Source organism: Phyllostomus discolor, chromosome 9, assembly GCF_004126475.2.
Source record: "Phyllostomus discolor isolate MPI-MPIP mPhyDis1 chromosome 9, mPhyDis1.pri.v3, whole genome shotgun sequence".
Lineage (NCBI taxonomy): Eukaryota > Metazoa > Chordata > Mammalia > Chiroptera > Phyllostomidae > Phyllostomus > Phyllostomus discolor.
In genome coordinates this window covers 87,302,102-87,325,755 of record NC_040911.2, presented here as the reverse complement: position 1 = coordinate 87,325,755, position 23,654 = coordinate 87,302,102, and the positions used below count along the sequence as shown (strand labels likewise).

Below are 23,654 nucleotides of genomic sequence, written 5' to 3'. Positions count from 1 at the left end.
TTATTTCTACCAGACCCAATTTCTCTGAATCCAATTTTGTGGTTCCGAATCTTGTTAAGAGGAGTTGATTCTTTTGCCAATTTTCAATCAATAGCAAATGTTCCTAGGTTTCTAGATTCCTTTTTCCTCTCAGAGAAAAAAATCCTTGGAGTCATTTATTTGATATATTCTTGAAAAATTTCATAATAAAGTCTTAAATCATTGGGAGTAAAAAAAGGCCCAAAATATCACATCTCCACAATCATTTTACTTTACCCAACAAAATCTTTTGAGCATCTGTTAGGAAGCAGGACCTGGGGACACAGTGGTGATCAAAATGAAGTTGCCGCCCTGCCTTACTTTCTGTTTAGAGAGGTGAGGCAGAGTATGAGGGCAGAGAGAGTGGAGGGGCTTTTTAGAATAGATGACTGGGGAAGGCCTGTGAGGAGGTAACATTTGAGCAGAGACCTGAATGAAGAAGGGCAGTGAGCATGCAAAGATCTAAGGGCAGCACATTCTAGCAGATGGGGCTGCTAATACAAAACACCTAAGGTTGCCCTGGCTGGTGTGGCTCAGTGGATTGAGCACCAGCCTGTGGACCAAAAGGCTGCTGTTCAACTCCCAGTCAGGGCACATGCCTGGCTTGCGGGCCAGGTCCCCAGTTGGGGGCGTGTGAGAAGCAACCAATCAATGTTTCTCTCACACATCAATGTTTCTTTCCCTCTCTTTCTCCCTCCTTCCCCTCTCTGAAAATAAAATATTTAAATAAAAAAAAAAAAGCAAAGGCCCAAACATGGTAGTGGGCTTGGTGTATTCACAGAGGAACAAAAAGGCCAGTGGGCTCGTGCGTGAGGGAAGAGTAGTATTGGATGCAGCCAGGGAGATAGTCAGTCAGATTATGCAGAGCCTTTTAGGCCATTTAAAAAACTTTGCTTTCTCTTCTGAGATGAGAAACCCCCAGAGAGGAGTGAAATGGTCTGGAGAGCGTTGAAAAGCTCACTGCGGTTGCTGTGTGAGAATATTCTGCAGGAGAGGGGGCGAGAGCGGAAGTAGTGGGAGCTAGGGGTTTGCTGCCGTGATCCCGGCGAGAAAGGGTAGTGGCTTGGACTCGAGTGGTCCTGGAACAGGAGAAAAGTGGTCACACTCCATATATATTTGAAGGCAGAGCCTCAGTTGTGGGCTGATGGACCACTGTGGAATGTGAGAGAAAGAAAGAGCAGTAAAGAATGACTCTGGAGTTGTGGAGTAAAGCAGGATCTTTTAATGGGGGGCATAGTCATCGGAACTGTTGTACTTGATTCGGGCAGGTAGCAGCTCAGCTATCTCGGGTCCATTTGTTGGAAATGTCAAACCCAACCCATCTGAGCTTTTAATGTGTGTGTGGATCCCACAGGGTGTGAACACGTGGATTATAGTAGCAAGTGTGTGGTAGGCTGAGATTCTGCGTCTCCAACTAGGTGATACCTTGCTCTTCGTCCTGGGCCACACTTGCCATAGCCAGGGTAGTAGATTGTTTAATACCAAAGAGTTCTGGGGCTCGACAGTGAGGCAGACCTCAAAGAATTTGGGAATGGTCCAAATACAGAAGCCCTCCTTGGCTGAGGAAGAGCCCCTCTTTGAGAACAAGTCTGAGAGAGGCTGTGTGGAATCTGGGTGTGGGACGCCAGCCCTGAGGGAAGGTGCCCTAAGGGTCAGTGTCCCCTCCTTTGACTCCCACCTGTCATGTCCCCTCCTACTCACTGCAGACAGTTTTGCCACGGTGCTGAGCGCCGAACGATGATCCGGCCCAACACCCTGGACAGGTGCCGAGGGAAACTGCTGGTGCACAGCCTGGTAGGGGCCTCTGGGAAGCGGGGGTCTCGGGCACCCAGCAGGGGCCCTCCGCTCACAGCCTCTTCCTGCCCTTCCAGAACCTATTGGCAAAGCAAGGACTGCGCCTTCTACGGGGCCTGAGACAGAGCAACGTGCAAGAGAAGGTGGCACTGGCCAAGAAGCTGCTGGCAAAACTGCACTTCCTGGCCCAAGAGGTGACGCCTCACCCCCCAATCTCTCCTCCCCAAACGCCCTTTCCCTGGCACTTTCCAGATGTCTGTTCGACTTGTTTTCATATGTTTGCTGAAATTTTCTTTTAACTCCGTGTACTTTTCCCACTAAATCCTTTAGCATTTTTATCACAATTCTTTGAACGTCTCTGTCTAATAAGTACAATATTTGGGTTACCTATGGAGCCTATTTCTAATGATTATTTCCTCTTTTGACCATGGGTCATATTTTCTTCTTTACCTATGTTTTATAAATTTTTATTATATGCTTGGATTGGAGTATAAAAGAACGGAAGAGGCTGAAATAATATATATTTACACAAAGTTTGGATCAAGCATCACATACTAACTTTTCTTTCACGTTTATTGCTTTCTGCTGCCTGTGTTAGAAAACTTCGCTACCTCCAAGCCACAAAAATCTAATGGGAAAGGACACAGAATTAAAAGATGGGTAATTTCAGTGGGAGGTGGCATATTTGGTCTGTCCATCCAGTGGAAGCTGTGGGAACAGGTGGTCTCGGCTCTGCGTCCACCTTGGTGACCCCGTTCTCTGCCTGCAGCCCCAGCCACCCCTCCCAGACGTGCTGGTCTGGATGCTCAGTGGGCGGCGCCGGGTGGCCTGGGCCCGGATTCCAGCCCAGGATGTGCTTTGCTCCGCGGTTGAGGAGGAACGAGGCCAGCACTGTGGGAAGATCCAGAGTTTGCTGCTCACCGTGAGTGGAGCCAGGGGCGAGGGTGCTGCGGTCTAGAGTGGGGGAGGCTTGTATTTGTTTTAACTTTTTAAAAAAGATTTTATTTTATTTTATTTTTAGAGAGGGAAGGGAGAGAGAAAGAGAGAGAGAAACATCAATGTGCGGTTGCTGGGGGCCGTGGCCTGCAACCCAGGCATGTGCCCTTACTGGGAATCGAACCTGCAACACTTTGGTTCGTAGCCCGAGCTCAATCCACTGAGCTACGCCAGCCAGGGCTATTTTTAACTTTTTAAAAAACTCAAACATTTTAACTTTTTACAATTTTTATTATTTTAAAAAGTATACCCAAACTCTTTTCAATTATCCAAAAGCCAAAAGGATGTTGTGCTTTTTACCCGGGCCAGCTTTGACATGAGATAAACACCAACCCTTGTCAGCTCTGGGCCCGCACTGGCCCTTTCTCTGATGAGGCCCTGACAGATGGGCGGGGTAATGAAAATGGGAGAGTGATTAATTAGTTCCTTAAAAGTACAGCTGGCTTGGGGCCAAATATTTCTAGAGGAGGTGTCCCTGGAAAAGACAACCACAGGGATCGCTAGCGGTGAGGAGCCGTGACCATGGGGATGAGGGACAGGGAATCTAGGTGTGTGGGGGAGGAGAGGACAGAGAGGGTGAGTGTGGGGTGTGGGAGCGCGGAGCTCGGAGTATAGTTTTGTGCAATGGGGTTTGGGGTAGACAGAGCGACAGTGCTGGGCCAGGAGCAACAGGGAGTATGGGGGTAATGGGGTTTTGAGGAGAGGGCATAAAGTGGGGTCTAAGGGTGAGGCACAGGGGATGCTGTTTGGGCCAGGGTGCTGGGGTGCAGCTTGGCAATACAGAGACTGGGGACACTCCGCGGGGGAGCAGGGCTGTTGGTCTCGCTGGGGTAATAAGAACTGGGCCCTAACATGCCCCTTCTCCACAACAGGCACCTGGGGCAGCTCCTGGTGAGGTCTGTGCCAAGCTGGAGCTCTTCCTGTGGCTGGGGCTGGGCAAGCAAGCCAAGGCCTGCACCTCAGAGCTCCCCGAGGAGCTGCTGCCTGAGCCCCCCGCCGGGCTGCCCCGCAGCCTGCTCCGGGATGGTGGGTGCTGGGGGTGAACAGCGGGCCCAGGTGTGGGGCTAGATGCTCCGTCGGGTTTCAGTGGGGCCTGGGTCAGGGACTCCAGTGGTACCTTGAGCAAACACGGCCCTTTCCTTCCCCCCACCCCAGACTTCAGCTACTTCCAGCTCCGGGCTCACTTGTACCAGGCCCGAGGTGTGCTGGCAGCAGATGACAGTGGGCTCTCGGACCCCTTTGCTCGAGTCCTCATTTCTACCCAGTGCCAGACCACACGGGTGAGGCCTGGGCTGAGGGTGTGGGGGCGGGGCGTTGGGAGACAAGGTCGGTAGGTGATGAGCTTTCTTCCCCAGGCCCTCAATCTGTCTTCCCGTCCTGTGCTTTCAGGCCAGATATTGGATTGGGCCGCCCTGATTTAGAGGGTGGTGTAGAACTGGAGGGCCCTAGGGCTGAGGAGCAGTTTTCTGGGGCAGACTTTAAGACAAGCTCTGAGGGTGGCAGATGCGTAAGGAAAGACCAGGGCTGGAAGGGCAGGGTCCACATCAGTCTGAAGGTCGCTTTCATCTCCCTCACATTCTCAGCCTTTTGTGAAAACAGTTCAAGTGCTACTTTGGTGCAGCTGTGCTCACCTGGGATGTGTGTGGGGAGCCTTCTCTGATGCCTACCACTGCCTCCTTCCCCGTGTGGCCCCCAGGTCCTGGAGCAGACGCTGAGCCCCCTGTGGGACGAGCTCCTGGTGTTCGATCAGCTGATTGTGGACGGGAGGAGGGAGCACCTACATCAGGAGCCGCCGTTAGTGATCATCAATGTCTTCGACCACAACAAGTTTGTGAGTGTGGCCTGGACACCCCCTGGGCTCTGGCCCCGGGCACCCCCACTCCTTGTCTTGATGCCCTCTCCCCTAGCTCCTGAGCCTCTTCCACTTTTGTCCTCACTGGCCTGCTTCCTGCAGGGCCCCGCCGTGTTCCTGGGCAGGGCGCTGGCTGCCCCGAGGGTGAAGCTGCTGGAGGACCCTTACCAGCGCCCTGAGCTACAGTTCTTCCCCCTGAGGAAGGGGCCCCGGGCAGCTGGAGAGCTCATCGCCACCTTTGAACTCATTGAACTGGACTACAGTGGCCGGCTTGAGGTCAGGGTGCCGTGGCCTGGCTGGCACGAGCTGTGGATTCCTCTTGTTATTCTCTCAGGTTGTCCAGCCCCGGGGAATACAGAACATGGACATGTGCCAGGGTTACCCGAGTCCCTTGCCCCAAGAGAATGCGGGCTGCACATCTGTCCTGGGGTCACCTCATTGGACCTCCTGACTCCCGGGAACACTAAAAGCAGACATACCCTAGGTTCACCTTGTCAGGCCTCCACCCCCAAAGAACCCAGATGGTGGGTGGATCCTCATGCCTCAGACACCCACCCATCGTTCCTGTACGTGGCTGTTTCCTAGACAACACCCTCCCACCAACCCAGCCTTGCCCAGGCAGGCCCTCTGGATTAATATTTCACCTGCAACTTTTTTTAAAGATTTTATTTATTTTAGAGAGAGGGGAAGGGAAGGAGAAAGAGAGGGAGAGAAACATCAATGTGTGGTTACCTCTTGAATGCCCCCAACTGGGGACCTGGCCCGCAAGCCAGGCATGTGCTCTGACTGGGAATCAAACCAGTGACCCTTTGGTTCACAGGTCCATGTTCAATCCACTGAGCTACACCAGACAGGGCTCACCTGCAACTCTTTATTTTCTTTCCAGAGCCCTGGATTTCCCTCCTTCGGCCTGATTTTTCTTTGACCTTTGACCTCTTGCCCTCTGCAGCCCTCAGTGCCCAGTGATGTGGAGCCCCAGGACCTGACACCCCTGGTGGAGCCCCTCTCCAAACGCCTATCCCTGCCGCCCAACGTGCGCCCGGTGCTCAGGGAGTTCCATGTGGAGGTAGCACCAGGCACTCACCTCTCCCTCCTTCCCCCACACCTGGGTGCCCCTCTGCCAGGGGCAGGCGTCTGAGTCTCCCACTTCCTGACCCTAGGTGCTGTTCTGGGGTCTGAGGGGCCTCGGCCGTGTGCATCTGTTTGAGGTGGAGCGGCCCCAGGTTGTGCTGGAGGTGGCTGGGCGGCGTGTGGAGTCTGAGGTCCTGGCCAGCTACCGTGAGAGCCCCAATTTCACCGAGCTCGTCAGGCATCTGACAGTGGTGAGGGCCTGGGTGGGGGCCAGAGTGCTGGGCTGGGAAGTGAGAGAGGACAGCGGGACGGGGAATTCCAGGCTGGTTATCTCGGATTCATGCAGGCGTCACCACTGGCTATAAAAGGTCATCTGGCTAGTAAATATTTTAGACTCTGTGAGCCACATAGTTTTATTATTTTTAAAAAAAATTTTATTTATTTATTTTTAGAGAGAGAGGAGGGAGGGAGAAAGAGAGGGAGAGAAACACCAATGTGCTAGAGATACATGATTGGTTGCCTCTCCCATGCCCCCAACTGGGGATATAGCCTGCAAACCAGGCATATGCTCTGACTGGGAATCAAACAGGTGACCCTTTGGTTTATAGGCTGGCACTCAGTCCACTGAACCACAGCAGCCAGGGCTAGCCACATAGTTTTAAAGTTTGCAGTTTCTCAACTCTGTCATTGTATCATGCAACATTCATAGACAACAAATGAATGAATATGACTGTGTTCCAATAAAACTTTATTTACAAAAACTGGGCCAGATTTGGCCTAGAGGCTACAGTTTGCTGATTCCTGGATAAATCCATGAACTGGTGGTGCTCCCTTGGCCATATGGAATGAATGGATTAGCCAAATGTCAGGAAGCATGAGTCTGAAGGAATCTATGTAGTCTCTGAGACAGCAGGGGCTGAGAAGAGTACATTCTTTTTGTAATTTATAATTACTATAATATGAACTTCGGAGTCCAATTCTAGCAATGTCACTTAGGAGCTTGTTAAATCACTTGTCTTATCCAAGCTTCCAGCGTTTTATTTGTAAAAGGGAGTAGCAGGTGCAAAAGAAAAAAGGTTGAAGAAAACACCAAATGCCTTCTTTGCAGGAGCGCTGTGAGGAGCGGGTGAGAGACAGGGTGTTGGTGAAAGGGCTTTGGAAACTAAGAAGTGCTGAACTGTGTGTGGGGGGGTGTGTGGCAGGGGGAGACTAGGACAAGCACAGCGGTAAGGAGGCAACAGCAACAACAAAAAGCCCGATGCAGTCTCCTGATTCTGTTTCACATGCGGAGTTTTCAGTTTGAAAACTTCATTGTGTGATGAGATGATGAAACTGAAAGCACTTTGCTCATTGAACTTCCAGGGGCCGTTTCCTCTCATTTCCCATCTCAGAGTGCACCCCTTGCCCCACCATGTACTTGAAAAAGAGGTGTTTCCTTCTGTTGAGTGGAGGGCTCTGCAGAGTCAACGTGGTGGAGGTGGCTGGTGGGGTTGTGTGAGCCTTCCTGCTGGTTTTCTGTCTGGCTGTTCTACCCACTATTGAGAGTGGCACTGGGGTCTCCGACTATTACTGTTGAATTATTTTTGTCACTTTTACTTGGGGTCTCCGACTATTACTGTTGAATTATTTTTGTCACTTTTACTTCTTGTATTTTAGGGTTCTGTTGTTAGGTGCATATATGTTTATAGTTGTTACCTTCCTGATGAATTAACCTGTTTATCATTATAATGTCCCTCTTTTTCTCCAGTAAAATTTTCTTCTCTAAATATCTGTTTTGTCTGAGAGTGCAGCTACTCCAGCTCTCTGTGTCACTGTCTGCATGCCATATCTTTCCCATCCTTTTACTTTCTTTTTTTTTTTATTTCAATCATTGTTCAAGTACAGTTTTCTCCCCCCTACTCCCGTTCCAGCCCCTCCACCCAACCCTCCCCCCTTCCCCCCCCATCCTTTTACTTTCAACCCACACGTGTCTTTCTAAATAATGTCTCTTGGACAGCATGTAACCTGCATCTTTAAAAAAAAAAATCCAATTGCCAATCTCTGCCCTTTGATTGAAGTATTTAATACAGTCACTTCTGATGTTATTTTTTAGATGGTTGGGTTTACATCCACCATTTTGCAATTTGTTTTCTATTTGTCTCATAGTTTTTTCCTCTTTTGCTACCTTTTTTGGTATTAAATAGATAGTTATTAGCATACTATTCTAACCCCTTTGTTGATTTTTTACTTGGTAGTTGCTCTGGGGATTACAGTATGCATACTGACTTTTTACAATATACTTAAGATTAATATTAATTTAGGTACAGTAAAATATAGAAACTTTTCTCCATTATAACTCCATTCCTTCCACCCTCCTTCATGCTATAATTGTCACATATGTGTAAAATAAGCCCAGCAATACAGTATTATGATTATTGTTTCCCTCCCTCATGATTCCTTGATAGATACGGAATTCATGGGTTAAAGGGGATACATATTTTTAGGGCTCTAAATTTATATTAGCAAATTGAGCATTGGTTCTTTTTTCTTACGGAGCATTGGTTTTTTACATAATAACATAACAACAAGCACCTTATGTTTTTGATAGCACTTTGTAGGTTCCAAAATTCTATGTCATTTGATACAACAGTCTTTCAACTCCAGGATCGTGTCTCTTTTTTAGCGGGGAAACAGGCTTAGAAGGCAATGGCTTACCAGCTGATGCAATGAGGCTGTGGCAGAGCTGGGCTAAGAATGCAGGTTTAAATATAGGGCTTTGCATCTGTCTCTGCCGCTGCCTCTCCCACTTCCCCAGGTCTTCGGAGACACAGGTCCTCTCTCTCCACCCCTAGGACTTGCCAGAGCAGCCTTACCTGCAGCCCCCGCTCAGCATCCTAGTAATTGAACGCAGGGCCTTTGGCCGCACAGTGCTCGTGGGTTCCCACATTGTCCCCCACATGATGCGATTTACACTCAGGGGTCAGGAGGATACCCCCGAGGAGGAAGGAGAAGAGGAGACAGGGGACTTGGTGCCCAAGGAGCTTGAAGGTAAAGGCCTTTCTCTCAGGGGCTACCAGACCAGAGCCCCTCTGGTTCCAGGCTGAGATGGCTCCCAGAGACCCTCCGGGAGTCTGTCTTCTACTCACCTGCCCTCCTGGTCTCATTTCCGCTCTCCCAGGAAGGAAGTCCCTGGATCCCTCATTGGTTGAAGCAGGGATGTCCGGACGGCTCCTGAAGGTGACGGGTTATGGGAGATGTGTGGAGGAGGGCTTGGCAGGGCTGGGCATGGCGCTGGGTTAGGAGTGCTGAATTCTCTTTTCCTCAGGCTCCTCAGAAGAAGCTCCCCATGAAAGGCCTCCTGGACCAAGGCCCAGAGCTGGAGGAGGACGTCCCAGATCCTGAAGAGCTCGACTGGTGGTCCAAATACTACGCATCGCTGCAGGAGCTCCAGGGGCAGGTGGAGGCAGAGAGGGTCCCGGCGGGGGCTGGAGGCAGAGGAGGGTAAAGGGCAAGAGGAGGGGTCTCTTCGAATATGGGGCTCACAGCTCTTCATCACAGCCATCTCTTCTCAGCTTCGGTTCTGGAGTCCTGGGATTGTCCACTCCATTAGGGAGAGCTGTGTTGGCTGACAGAAATCTCATGTGAGCCACACGTGTGGTTTTAACTTTTCTAGGAGCCGCCTTAAAAAAAACTAAAAGGAAGCAGGTGAAATGAATCCTAATACCATATTTTATTTAACCTAATATATGTAAAAAATCATTTTGAGAAGTAACTATTTTAAAAATTAATGATGAGATAGTTTACAGTATTGTTCCATACAAAGTCTTTCAACCTGGTGTGCATTTTACGTTGACAGCACATCTCGGTTGGGACTAGTAGCCCCGTTTCAAGTTGTTCCGTGGGCACAGGTAGCTGGGGGTCGCTGTCTCAGCCAGCACAGAACTCGGTGCTAACCTCAAGCCTTGGAAATGCAAGCAGCTTACCCAGCTGGAACCTGAACTAAAGTCTCCCAACTGCCTATCGCAGTAAAAGTGTAGATTAAGAAGGTGAGGGTTGGGGGAGAATTTCTGACCTGGCCTTTGATTTCAGCCCGACTTTGATGAGGATGAAATGGATGATCATGGGGATTTAGGTAAGAAATTTGGCTTTCTTACTCTTGCTCTCTGTTTCCTCCCCCCCCCCCCACACCGGTATTTCTAACTGGGCCATTCTGTGTTCTCAGATGGGGCCAACCTCACTTCCGCAGAGGGGGAAGCCCAAGACCAGGGCAAGGCTGAAGTCAAAGGCTCCATGTCCCTGAAAAAAGCAATCGCCACTCTGAAGGTGACCAGGTGTTGGGGAAAGGGGATTCTGCTTGGATTCTGGACATTGGGCCGTCACCGAGGCCCTTGCCTTTCAGATCTACAACAGCTCCCTGGAGGAAGAGTTTAACCACTTTGAAGACTGGCTGAATGTGTTTCCCCTGTATCGAGGGCAAGGTGGTCAGGATGCAGATGGAGAGGAAGAAGGATCTGGGCACCTGGTGGGCAAGTTTAAGGTGTGTTTAAAGAAGGAACGAAGTGGGGACCCGGGAGCACAGGTGGGGGTGTGGGAGGGAGATTCTCTTACTGGGGCCTGTCTATCCTCCCTTCCCTCCAGGGCTCCTTCCTTATTTACCCTGAATCAGAGGCAGTGTCATTCTCTGAGCCCCAAATCTCCCGGGGGATCCCACAAAACCGGCCCATCAAGCTCTTGGTCAGAGTGTATGTGGTAAAGGTGAGTATCCATCAGCCCCGCACACCTCCAGCAAAGGGAACATACATGAAACCTACAGACCAAAGGATCGGGAGGAAGTCTCAGGGATGAGGGTCCACCTTCTTCATTTTCAGGTGGGAAATCTTAGGCACAAAGTTAAGAGACTCCCCAGGGTCACAAAGCTTGCTCAGGGCAGCAGCAGACATTAGAGCTGAGGTCTCCCGTCTCCTTGTTCATAGTTCCAGTCCCGTAGAATGGGGTGTAGGATTCCAGGAAGAGCACAGCCCTGAATTCCAGGCTTCACGATGGCTTGTCGTCACGTGCCTTTGTACAGGGCCTTCTGCTGCTGCAGTCCCCATGCGGCACCCAGCAGGGCCCCAAAGCCCCCTAACGGCATCTCAGGGAACGAGAGGAACGGGGGGGTTTGCTCTGCCCCTTCACTTCCAGCACCAGAACAGATGCTGTACTTTTATCTGGTTTAAATATAGGGATTCTAACTAAGACGTAATTTTAAAACATGTCCCGTGGGCTGTTCTACCAAAGTCGAAGAATCTTAGTGCATAAAGATATAATAGGGCTTCCGGCCAAGATGGAGACATAGGTGGATGCACCGTACCTCCACACACAACCAAAATAGGGACAACAACGATTTAGAAACAGAATAACATCCAGAAATGACAGAAAATTGATCGGAATGGAAGTTGGATAACCAAGAAGTTGAATTAGACCCATGCATCCAAACCAGTAGGAGGAGCAGAGACAAGCAGCCAGGCTCAGGTCGTGGTGGAGAGCAGAAAGTGGTGGGACCGGACGCAGCGTAAGACACCAGGGGTGCGTAAGGCATCGGGGCACGCAAGATTGCAGTGGGTGGACCCTGAGTGCGCAGGCGGCAGCTAGCAGACCCAGTGAGGCGGCGATTGTAATGCAAGGCAGTGCGAGCAACCCAAGATCACAGCGCTGGGAAATAGAGCCTTGGGACACTGATTGAGGTCACCTGTGGGAGTTGAGGTGCACAGAGAGACACCCAGTCTCACAGGGGAGGTTCTTGGAGGGTCCCACGGTGTGCACAAGCCCACCCACATGGGAATTGGCACCAGAGGGGCCCAGTTTGCTTGGGGGAAGCAGCAGAGGAGACTGAGGTTCCACGGAAAATGGAGCAACCGCCATTGTTCCTTCTTGACCCCGCCCCCACATACAACGTCACAACCCAGGGACTGGGGTGCCCTGCCCTGGTGAACACCTAAGGCTCCGCCCCTCACTGTAACAGGTGCGACCAGACCAAAAAAAAAAAAAAAAAAAAAGACAGAGAGAGAGAGAGATGGCTCAAACAGAAAAACAAATCAAAGCCCCAGCATCCATTATTTTAAGTGACCGAGAGATAGCCAACCTATCAGATGCACAGTTCAAAACACTGGTGATCAGGATGCTCACAGAATTGGTTGATTTTGGTTGCAAATTAGATGAACAAATGCAGGTTATGATAACAGAAATGAAGGAAAATGCATAAGGAACCAATAGTGATGGGAAGGAAACTGGGACTCAAAACAATAGAGTGGGCCAGAAGGAAGAAAGAAACAACCAAACAGGAAAGAATGGAGAAATAAGAATTCAGAAAAACAAGGAGAAGCTTAGGAACCTCCAGGACATCTTTAAACATTCCAACATCCGAATTATAGGGGTACCAGAAGGAGAAGAGGAAGAGCCAGAAATTGAAAACTTATTTGAACAAATAATAAAGGAGAACTTCCCCATTCTGGCAAAGGAAATAGACTTCCAGGAAATCCAGGAAGCTCAGAGAGTCCCATAGACTTCCAGGAAATCCAGGAAGCTCAGAGTCCCAAAGAAGTTGGACCCAAGAAAGAACACACCAAGGCACATCATAATTACATTAGCCAAGGTAAAAATGAAGGAGAGAATCCTAGAAGCAGCAAGAGATAAGGGGACAGTCACCTACAAAGGAGTTCCCATCAGACTGTCAGCTGATTTCTCAAAAGAGATCTTACAGGCAAGAAGGGGCTGGCAAGAAGTATTCCAAGTCATGAAAGACAAGGACCTACATCTAAGATTGCTTATCCAGCAAGGCTATAATTTAGAATGGAAGGGCAGATAAAGTGCTTCCCAAATAAGGTCAAGTTAAAGGAGTTCATGAGTACCAAGCCCTTATTATATGAAATGTTAAAGGGACTTATCTAAGAAAGAAAGATAAAAAACATTTATAGTAAAATGACAGCAAACTCACAATTATTAACAATCACACCTAAAACAAAACCAAAAGAAACTAAGCAAACAACTAGAACAGGGACAGAACCACAGAAATGGAGATCACATGGAGGGTTAGCAACAGGGGAGCAGGAGGAGGATAGAATAGGAGGAGGTACAGAGAATAGGTAGCATAGATGGTAGGTAGAAAATAGACAGGAGGAGGGTAAGAATAGTATGGGAAATGTAGAAGCTAAAGAACTTATGACACATGGACATGAACTAAAGAGAGGGAATGTGGGTGGGAGAGGGTGTGCAGGGTGGAGGGGAATAAAGGGGGAAAATGGGACAACTGTAATAGCATAATCAATAAAAGATATTTTTAAAAAAGATATAATAGGAGTCATCCTGACCTGCTTCCTGCAGACCAGGTCGTCTGAGATGACTTCCTGCTGTAACATACCTGGAAGTGCTAGATCAACAATCTTTTAAGTAAGTGCTAATCTTATAAGAAAGGGAATTCTCAGTGGGCCCAAATGAAGAGGCCACAGGAATCGCAAGCCCTGAAGCTCAGTTTGTCTCAAGGGGCTTTGTCCACACCTGGACCCCTAGCCGTGGGTTCTCATAGCCTTTCTGAGGTGGGAGCCACAGCCAAGACCCTGGCAGGAAGCAGCGTCCAGGAAGGGCTCCGCTCTCAGCGAAGGTGGGCCCTGGGAGGCCCACTCACCGGGGGAAGAGCCTGTAAGGTCTGTCTCAGCCTCCATCCCAGCTGAGGGAGATGGAGGGAAGTGCCTTCCCTGAGAATTTATTGTTTGACTTTCGTCCTCACATTGATTTAAGACTTGAATCGATATTATTTAGTCCAGAAAACTCAAAGCTGAGAGATTGGCTTAACTGGTTCCATATCAGGCCTCATACATTCCATAGATTTGGATAACCAAATTACAAAGTCCCGAATTATAAAGTATACAAGAAAATAATTTATTAGGAACAATTTTTAGGAAAAAAAACGCACAAAGGGGAAATAAACCTCTAAGGGCTTTGATGTTAGACTTTTCAAATATTAGAAATGTAAAACAACTGTTTAAAATATTTCACTAGCAGGAAACAAGAGGCTATCGAAAGTGACTTGAAAGTCTTGAAAATAATCAAATAAAATTTCTAAAAATGGAAGACTGTTAGAAATATGCCCTGGCTGGTGTAGCTCAGTGGATTGAGCACGGGCCTGTGAACCAAAGAGCTGCTGGTTCAGTTCCCAGTCAGGGCACATGCCTGGGTTGCAGGCCAGGTCCCTAGTTGAGGGTGTGTGAGAGGCAATCACACATTGATGTTTCCCTCTCTCATTCCCTTCCCATCTCTCTAAAAGTAAATAAATAAAATTTAAAAAAAATAAAAATGGAAGACTATTAAAAATAAAATCTTTTAAAAAAGATTTTGAAGAAGGAACGAAGTGGGTACCTTCTTGAGTTTATTTTTAGAGAGAGGGGAAGGGAGAGAAACACCAATGTGTGGTTGCTTCTCACACCCCTAACTGGGGGAGGGGGTGCAGCTGGGTAATCATGGCGATTAGTTGTAAATCAGGAGGTTTCTGGCTGATAGTACAGGCTTCAGTTTGTTTTGGTGAGATTTGTCTTTGGATTCAGGGTCCAGGCGCTCCAGTCTGGTATGTCCTGTTTGTTTAATTTCCTAAAACACCTTCACGGTGGATGCTTTTAGTAATCTGTGCAGCCCTGAGAGTAGGGGCTCCGAGGAACAACAGTTAATCATGCCTGAGAGGTCTGTTCAAATACTACAGTTCAATTGAACTACCTACAGTAACGTGTATCAATGAGGATAAATCTCCCAGCATGAATTTGAATGCAGTAAGCACGTGGGATGATTCCCAGCTTGTGGTAGGTGGCACCAGTGGGGCATTTCCCCTTTGTCTTCTCGAAGATCATCCCAAAACAAAGAGAACAAACAAACAAACAAAAAAAACAGCTTTCCATGATGGTGAAATCAGAATGCTCGTTAAAACTGCAAATCGTCAGCAAGGCTGGAAGAGCTTCCGGGGGCTCTGCTGACGCAGTCGTGTGGGCCGGGGGATGGGGTCCGGCATCACTCCAGCGGCAGAGTCTGTTCTCAGAGGAGAGGGGCGCCCCTGAGGGTTAAAGCCCGCAGCCCTCACCGAAAGCTAAAAATGCTGTATGAAACTTTGAAAGCATTGTTAAAAATGCAGTGCTGAGCTTCTAAGAAAGTAAGGGATTTCAGAGGGAAAAAAATAAAAATCAAAGTAAAAGCCGGGAACTGTTTTAAAATCTACCCAGGATCTTGCTTTTATCCGGGTATGGTGAGGCCGAGGGACCGGGAGATGGTTTGCCGCCTTGAGAAGAGTCTGTTTGTCTCAGTTCTCAGGGTGGGGGAGGGGGCTGTGCTGCACCACCAGGGCCACTGCGGGAATCACCAGGGTCAGTCCAGAGGGGAATGCCTGGGCCGGAGTCTTTGTGGTGGTTTCCGCGGGAAAGGCAAGGCAAGGCAGTTTGTAAGCAGCTTTAGGACTGGCTAGTTAGAATAGTCCCTGCAGGTTCTGGGGTGGAGGGGCTGCCTCTGGTTACCTGGTGCCTGGTTTTGGAGATGATGACGAGCGCGGAGTAATATCATTACTTCCTGGAGTATACAAACCAGATAAAGGAGGTGGGTCGGAGTATGGGTTCTGGATTGTTTAGTATGCAGGTAAAAGGTGCTTTGGCAGGTGCCTTGTTTGCTAACTCTAGGAATTAGCTAGCCCTGGGAGGGGCAGCCTCCCCAGGGTCAGTAAGGCCCCAGATACTGGAGCATCGAGAGTACATAAAGTAAGAATATAGCTAATACAGGAACCTAGGGAGATAAGTGAGCACTCAAGCTGGCTTTCACTCAACAGCAGCTGGCTGTTGACCCTGGGAACCGCAGTTCCATTGTAGAAGGTTGACAGGTAGTGAGGACAGAGGATAAAGCTGGGGGTTACCCAGGGAGAGGAGTGTGAGTGGAAGGCTTTGTGTGAAGTGGAGCCCCAAAAGCTATAGCCTCAGCATAAAGACAAACAAAAACAGGAACCTGTAAGGCAGGTGGGATATGGAGGAGGCTTGCCTGACTTAACCTTGGCACTGGTGAGAGGGCCCCAAACCTCCAATAAGCACTAATGTCCACGCACTGGCTCTAATGCAGTTCTGGGCCTGAGTTCCCACCATCTGAGTGATCCCCAAAACCGCAGCTGGAGGGTTTGGTTTAACGTGGTGCAAGTTCGTAGTTTGCTCAGGAAACTGGCAGAAGTGAAAGCAAGGCCCTCTGTGCAGACCGACCGCACCTGCAGTGCAGGATGGCTTCAGCCTAACTTGAGTCAGGTTCCAAAGTGCCAGACGACAAAGAAACAAGCCACCCTGAATAAGAATAGCAAAAATCACAATAGATTCAGATCACCAGGGCCCTCGATATTGGAGTAATTAGACAGAGAATACAAAATAACTATACATGAAATATTTAAAGAAATGAAAGAATGAATTGAAAATGAACAAGGAACAAGAGACTATTAAAAATAAACAATAAATCTGAAGGACCAGGTAGGATTTTTAGCAATTAAAAGAGTAATATTTAAAACGAAAAACTCAGTGGTAGAGGAAAAGATGTGACCAGTTACTTCACAAAAGAAAACCTACGTAAGGCCAAGAAGCACACTCAAAGATACTCAACATTCTTTGTCAGCGGGGAAATGCAAAGGAAAACCACAATGAGCTACAATTTCACATACACCATAATGGCTAAAATAAAATAGGCTGACAATACCAAGTGTTGGTAAAAATGTGGAGCATCTGGAACTCCCGCACACTGCAGGTAGAAGTGTTAAAAACCACTAAAAATATATTGTTGTATGTAAATTATACTCCAATACTTTATGCATATTATGCACTTACTAAATTATGTAATTATCAAAACAGTAAAAGTAAGTGTAATACATACAGCTTAAAAACATACCATATGGTGTTGCCTATTGCTTAGGAATCCATATATTTGTAGTAAAAGTAGTTTTACTATTTTGTGTGTGTGTGTGAGTGATAACCCGCCAGTAAAGGGTTCTGGCTACAGCAGTGATGGAAAGGGAATTAAGTCAGGTAAGGGAATTCAGGGGACTTCCATTTGTCGGTAGTGTCTTACTGATTAAGCTGGGCACATATGCTCATTGTACTATTCCTTTATTTAGTTAAAATTCTTAACTTTAAAAGTGAACTATGCTCCTTGTAAAAAATAAAAGTCAAACAATATGGAAAGTTATAAATTGAATAATAAGCCCTTAAACATTTTCCCACATATTTTGTTTCACTATATTTTTGTTATACTGATGTATATATCTTAGCTATTTCATAATTCATTTCAAAGAGAATAAAAGTCATTTGGTACAACCTCTAGTTCACTCCTGGTGGTGGGAGCTCTCTCCTTGGTAACTTCCTCCTTACGCTCAATCGAAGATCAAGTTCAGCAAGGGTAGTAACCTTGGGTTATGACAATGACATTTCTCTCAGTTCCACCCATGCTGTCCCCCTAGGCTACCAACCTGTCTCCCGCGGACCCCAACGGCAAAGCGGACCCCTACGTGGTGGTGAGCGCTGGCCGGGAGCGGCAGGACACCAAGGAGCGCTACATCCCCAAGCAGCTGAACCCCATCTTTGGAGAGTGAGGCTGGGCCCGGGGTTTTGGAAACACCTTTGCCATTCGGCCCTGTGGTCCAGCTCATGCTCAGGCAGCTTATGTGCTGGTGGTGGGGCAATGGATAGAGGCTTCTGAGACCCCTGGAGCCCCTGCCCACATAAGACCGCCTCCTGGGGCACGGAGGTGTCCTCAGCCATCCTCCCTCCTGGCCAGGGTCTTGGAGCTCAGCGTCTCTCTGCCTGCTGAGCCAGAGCTGACCGTGGCTGTGTTTGATCACGACCTGGTGGGTTCTGACGACCTCATCGGGGAGACCCACATCGACCTGGAAAACCGATTCTACAGCCACCACAGGGCGAACTGTGGGCTCGCCTCCCAGTATGATACGTGAGTCGGACAGGGCCCTCGGGAGCCATTCTTCGTCTTGCGAAGACATCCAAGAGCACATCTCCATTTAGTGCCCCCAAATCCCTCGATTTCGTAGACGGGAGCCTCCCGTGACCAAGACGTTAGAGCTTAGTGGTCCAAGTCCAACTTGGGAATTGGGATCCTGTAGCTGATGAGTCACTTTTCCCCACTAAGCCTCAGTCTCCTCATTTGCAAAATGGAGGTAATTATATCAGTATCTCCTTCCTTGGAGCACCTGGTATCCATTTTTTACTTCCACAGTTACCATAAGTGAGCTGTCTTCCACCAGGGTTATGAACCTGGATCCCATGTCTTCGAGGGTCCCCATCTCTGCCCCTGTGTCCAGCTGTGTCCATCACTGGCCCCAATGAGGCATATTCCTTTTCTGCCTGCAGGGAGGGGTACAATGCCTGGCGCGATGCATTCCGGCCTCCTCAGATCCTGGCGGGGCTGTGCCAACGCTGTGGCCTGCCTGCCCCCGAATACCGAGCAGGAGCTGTCAAGGTGGGCAGCAAGGTCTTTCTGACACCGCCTGAGACCCCGCTCCCAGGTACCAGCCCCTTTCTGCTGGACAGTTCATAGGGAGCAAGACGGTAGAACAAGGTACAGGGGCTCCTGGTGCCCAGTCTGGTGTGCTCCCTGGAGAGCCTGCCTTTTTCTGCAAACAGAGGAGGCGAGTTTGGCTGAGTACGGACAAGGTTCTTGGACGGTGGGGAGAAAATGGTCTTTGTTGGTGAGCGTGAATTCCCCAAAGAGCCAAAGTGGACTCCTCAGAGCCATGATTAATCATGTTCCCAGAACACAGGGTGGCCCATAGCGGGTCCCATACGACAGAATGTGCTTGTGGAATTGAGTCCTGGTCTCATAAACGGCTGGAAGTCTGTGTCTAAACAGTATCTGTGCAAAGGCTACAGACCCTTCAACCCCCCCATCCCTGGACTGCCGGCTTTTCACAGGCAGAAGTCGTTACAGCAGCATGCCCCCACTGTGTTTTGTGAACCTGCCCTCCCAGCCCATGGACTTGGTCCACCACAGCCGCTGCCTCAGCTTAGAGCTTCTGCTCAAGGGTGAGGGGAAGAAGGGAGGAGAGTTGGGAGCTGGATGGAACCCGGGATCACGTCCTTCTTGTTGCAGGTAGTGGGGGCCCCAAGGTGGCAAGTGAGGTCTCCGAGGAGGCCCAGGCTTTGCTTGTGCTGCGGCGCTGGCACGAGATGCCAGGTCTTGGGATTCGGCTGGTGCCTGAGCACGTAGAAACGCGGCCCCTCTACCATCCCCGCAGCCCGGGGCTGCTGCAGGTGAGGGAGGGCTCAGCACCCAACCCAGAACCCCAGGAGTCCGAGCCGGTCCTGTACCCTGGGCCCCCAGGGTGCCTATCCCCCAAGACCTCCATCTGGGCACCACACTGCTACTTTGGATTTTGGCCCCAATCCTGGTCCCCAGAATCCCTACTCTAGCCTTGGACCTCCTATCCCACGCCAGCCTCTGGTCCTGCAGGATCCCCACCCCAGGCCACCAAGGCTCATTCACACTTGGCACTCCCAACCTGACCCCGGGTCTCTCGGATCTGGACCTCGAGGGCACCAGACCTTACTTTGGCTCTCGACCTCCCACTCCTGGGGCCTCATCCCTGATCCCCTAACTTAACCTCAGCCTTGGATCCTCCACTTCAGATCCCACCTTCATCCTCATTACCCACGGTCCGCCCAGCCACGCCCTCTCAATCCCAGTTCTTCTCTCTGCCCGGGGCAAGGCGCAGCCTCTGGCCACAGGGCCATTAGGGGAGGTGGAGATGCCAGCGAGACCCTATAACCTGCTGCTGCTTCACATGTGTCCCCAGGGATCTCTTCACATGTGGATTGACATCTTCCCCCGAGATGTGCCTGCACCACCCCCAGTTGACATCAAGCCTCGGCAGCCAATCAGGTGAGAGAGAGTCCTGGCCCCTCTTGCCACGGGGCGGGCACCTCTCGGACTAGTGCAGCCTGGGCCCCCAGTGCAGAGGCAGAGGTTGCCGACCCAGGCTTTTCAATTAGGTGAGCTATTAGGTCCCCCCTTTTAAAAACAAGCTATGGTGGGTCGGGTGTCTGTCACTTCCAAATACCAATAAGCCCCAGCGCCCTGAGCCGGTATCAGCAGAGCTCTGTGCAGTGTCTGCATATCAAAGGTTGTCAGCAGTCTGTCACTTTCCGCCTCTGGGCTTCGCTCTTCTTGGCGTCACTGTCAGGGAGGCTTTCGGTCTGGGGGCAAGGTGGCTTCCGATGGTGCCAGGTTTACATCTGACCAACTGGGTTACGTGAGCAGAAAAATACACATCTTTTCCTGTTGGAGCAAAAGTCTCAGGACCAGCTCTCATTAGGCCGGCTGACCCCTGATCCACTCAGTGTGGTCACAGGGCTGAATCTGATTGGCCAGTTCTGGGTGATGTCTTAGGTGATGCCCCCACCTCTGGAGCCAGGTAGGGAGTCTGTCTCTCCCTCTAGAATCACACAGATTGACAGTATTTGGGATGAGGGGTCACCCACGGAAAATCAGGGTGCTGTCAGTGAAGGGGGAATTGATCCTGGACAAGAGAAAACATCCAGGAGACCCCTGTGACAGCCAAGGACAGGGCTATTTGGGGTAAGACCAAGAAGGATGCAGCCCCTCCTTTTGTCCCTCAGGGGTTGTGTGCTGTGTTACCACACCGTGTGGCTTTGCCTGCTACTTCTCTCTGCAGACTGGCTTTCTCTGCCCAACTGCCCCTCCTCTGCTCCCCAAAACTTCAGCTTGCATGTCACTTTGGCTTACCGAGGCTCCAGCTCTGAGTCTGATGTTACATGACTCAACTTTTCAAGGTCCTGATTCCAAATTTATGGGAGGGAGAACCTTGCTGGCTCGGCTGGGTCAGCAACTATCCCTGGTGCCACTGCTGTGGCTGGGGCGGTCCACAGTGGATAGGGTGGTCCACATTGGATGGGGTGGTCCACAGCCAACAGGGTGATAATTGTCCCTCAAAGGACCATGGACATCCTGATCACCCAGCGGGGCACACATCAGGTGCTTAGTGGATGTCAGTGGCTCTGGCCCAGGTCCCTCCTGCTTCCTGCAGCCATTCCTAGGACTCCCCTCAAGAGTCTGAACCTGCCCCCCCTGCACCCCCCAGTTACGAGCTCAGAGTCATCATCTGGAACACGGAGGATGTGGTTCTGGACGATGTGAACCCGCTCACTGGAGAGATGTCGAGCGACATCTATGTGAAAAGGTAGGCCTGCCAGCTGCACCGCACAGGTGGCTGGATGCTGAGGTGAGGTTACAAACTGGGGCTTGGGCCCTGGGGCTGAGCCACAGCCCTGTCCCCTAAGCCCTCCTCCACGGTGCCTGGAGCTGGGTGGAAGGATGCCCTGGTGGGGGAGCCCAGGGGGAAGCTGGGCTCTGGGTTTGGCCCTGGCTGATACCCCCCTCAGACGGCCCCCCCCCCCCCCCCCCCGGGCTCCAGCTGGGTGAAGGGGCTGGAGCACGACAGGCAGGAGACAGACGTGCACTTCAACTCCCTGACTGGGGAGGGGAACTTCAACTGGCGCTTCGTGTTCCGCTTTGACTACCTGCCCACGGAGCGGGAGGTGAGCATCCGGCGCCGGCCCGGACCCTTCGCGCTGGAGGAGGCTGAGTTCCGGCAGCCGGCAGTGCTGGTCCTGCAGGTCTGGGACTATGACCGCATCTCTGCCAACGACTTCCTCGGTACTGGAGCCTTCCTCCCACCGCAACCTAGCCCCGACAGCTGCCCTCACTGCCCCGCCCCCTCATTGCCCTGCCCCCTGGCCCTTGGCTCCCTACTCCAACGCAGTGGGATCCTGGGTGTCAGCCCGAGGTCACTAACCTTTGCTCTCTGGCCTAATTACTGAACTTATTCATCCATGAGCATCATGTCCTCCATTCCTCCCCAAATTCCCCGGCTCAGTCCTCTGGTTTGACCCCACTCAGGTTGCTCTGGACTCTGAAGCCATGGCCTTTGGCGCCTGTTTTAGCAATCTGGTCCTTCCCTTGACCCTGTTTCACTGGGGGCTGCAGTGTGTGGTCCATAGCTGTGTACCGACTACCACATTCTAATGATTTCTGGTGCCCTGACTTACAATCCCGTGTGCTGCCTCCTTCCCCGTGGCCCCAAATGGACCTTGATCTCCCGCCTAACCCGGAGAGCTCTGGACTTGCAGGGTCCCTGGAGCTGCAGCTGCCGGACATGGTGCGGGGCGCCCGGGGCCCGGAGCTCTGCTCTGTGCGGCTGGCCCGTGACGGGGCTGGGCCCAGGTGCAGTCTGTTCCGCTGCCGCCGCTTGCGGGGCTGGTGGCCTGTGGTGAAGCTGCGGGAGCCAGAGGACGAGGAGCGGGAGCAGCGGGAGGCTAAGAAGAGGCGGCGGCGGCGGAGGAGGAAGGGCCGGCCAGAAGACTTGGAGTTCTCAGACTCAGGAGGCAACACCTACATCCTCACGGTGGGTGTGGCTAGGCCGGGGACTGGGGAGTCAGGGCTGAGCCACCTAAGAGCTCAGCCTCTGTTCCCCCCTTTTCTAGGGGAAGGTGGAGGCAGAGTTTGAGCTGCTGACTGTGGAAGAGGCTGAGAAAAGGCCAGTGGGGAAGGGGCGGAAGGAGCCGGAGCCCTTGGAGAAGCCCAAGTGAGTGGGCGCTAGGGGGCGGCCAGCACCTGAAGAGAGGGCGGCGCGGGAGGCCCAGGGCTCCCTCATCGTTCTGACACCACCTTCCCCAACCCTCTACAGTCGCCCCAAAACCTCCTTCAACTGGTTTGTGAACCCGCTGAAGACCTTCGTCTTCTTCATCTGGCGCCGGTACTGGCGCATCCTGGTGCTGCTGCTGCTGCTGGCGCTGATCATCATCTTCCTCCTCCTCGTCTTCTACACCATGCCCGGTCAGATCAGCCAGGTCATCTTCCGCCCCCTGCACCAGGCCCCTGGCCCTAACTGACCTTGGACTCTGATCCCCTGGCGCCCACCCATCTCCCGCTCCTGGGAGTCCTTCCTGCCAATATGAGCTACTTGAGTCCACTGCTTGGTTTGAATAAACCTTCACCCGCATCCACCACTCTTGATGCCTGAGTATGTGCTGTGAGAACCCAGAGGCAGAGAACAGAGATGTTCTTGGGTGGCCTCAGATGCTGGGGACTCACTGGGCACATGGACACACAAGGATGAAAGTGGACAGATGGATACACAAGCACGAAGGGCTGCCCGTGTGGCCCCACCGCCGGGCAGGATGTCCGGGGCCGAGGAGCCCTGGTTCCCAGGGTCAAACCCTCTGAGCAGCCCACCTGTTGCTCCTGCCAGTGTCTGGGTCCTTCTCACCTAATCTGCTGACGGCCTCTGCTGTCCCGTGACAGCTAAGCACTTCACAGACTTCATTCACTTATCCCTCACCAACCCTCAGAGGAGCCAGGCCAGTTAAGGACACTGCTGGCCCTCATCCCAGTCCAAACCGGCCTGAGCACAAGGTGAATGTTTGGGCTGGAATAATGCATTCCCAGGGTTTTGCTGGTTGGCTCTGGGTGGAGCTTGTCACAGGGTTTGGACGATGTCCCCAGGCCTCTGGCTCAGCTCTGCTGTCCTCTGGGGGCAGCTCATTCACCGACAGGGAACTGCAGGGCGCCCGCAGCAACCTCCCCTCTTAAGGGGAAAGCTTTCCTGGTCCTGACAGAGCCCGGCTTGCCCAGCGTCTCTGCAGCCAGGGGGATGGGATGTGTGACGGGGCCTGGCTCAGGGCTGGGGGGTCCTCCTCCCAACCATGGAGCTGGGAGGGTGAAGGGAGGTTCCCAGAGGAATTCAGGATGCTGTTCACAAGTGGAACAGTTCCTGGGTGGCCCAGAAAACATGGCTGCCTACAGCTGTCACCCATGTCATTCAGATGAGACCGGTTTCTGGATTAAGTGACAGGTTCAGCATCTCACAGATTGCAAGTGATCACAT

At 51.2% G+C, this 23,654-nt stretch overlaps 1 protein-coding gene across 1 annotated transcript; it reads left to right on the top strand.

The window, feature by feature from the left end:
• Nucleotides 1–1,755: 1,755 nt before the first annotated feature.
• Nucleotides 1,756–22,776, top strand: LOC114506791 (fer-1-like protein 4). Its single transcript, XM_028524676.2, has 26 exons — nucleotides 1,756–1,812; nucleotides 1,890–2,006; nucleotides 2,582–2,734; nucleotides 3,681–3,834; nucleotides 3,964–4,088; nucleotides 4,505–4,639; nucleotides 4,763–4,936; nucleotides 5,610–5,726; nucleotides 5,821–5,982; nucleotides 8,563–8,758; nucleotides 8,889–8,947; nucleotides 9,036–9,167; nucleotides 9,800–9,842; nucleotides 9,933–10,033; nucleotides 10,110–10,247; nucleotides 10,349–10,465; nucleotides 17,199–17,326; nucleotides 17,516–17,686; nucleotides 18,103–18,257; nucleotides 18,842–19,002; nucleotides 19,545–19,630; nucleotides 20,850–20,948; nucleotides 21,183–21,424; nucleotides 21,898–22,172; nucleotides 22,252–22,352; nucleotides 22,455–22,776. Exons 1-26 carry the CDS (start codon nucleotides 1,756–1,758, stop codon nucleotides 22,657–22,659), a joined length of 3,603 nt encoding a protein of 1,200 aa, XP_028380477.2. The 3' UTR covers nucleotides 22,660–22,776.
• The last annotated feature ends 878 nt before the right edge of the window (nucleotides 22,777–23,654 follow it).

Coding starts and splice junctions, on each gene's coding strand:
- LOC114506791 (XM_028524676.2), top strand. CDS start 1,756: ATGATCCGGCCCAACACCCTGGACAGGTGCCGAGGGAAACTGCTGGTG. Junction 18,258..18,841: donor GCCTGAGACCCCGCTCCCAG/GTACCAGCCCCT, acceptor TTCTTGTTGCAG/GTAGTGGGGGCCCCAAGGTG. Junction 19,631..20,849: donor AAGCCTCGGCAGCCAATCAG/GTGAGAGAGAGT, acceptor TGCACCCCCCAG/TTACGAGCTCAGAGTCATCA.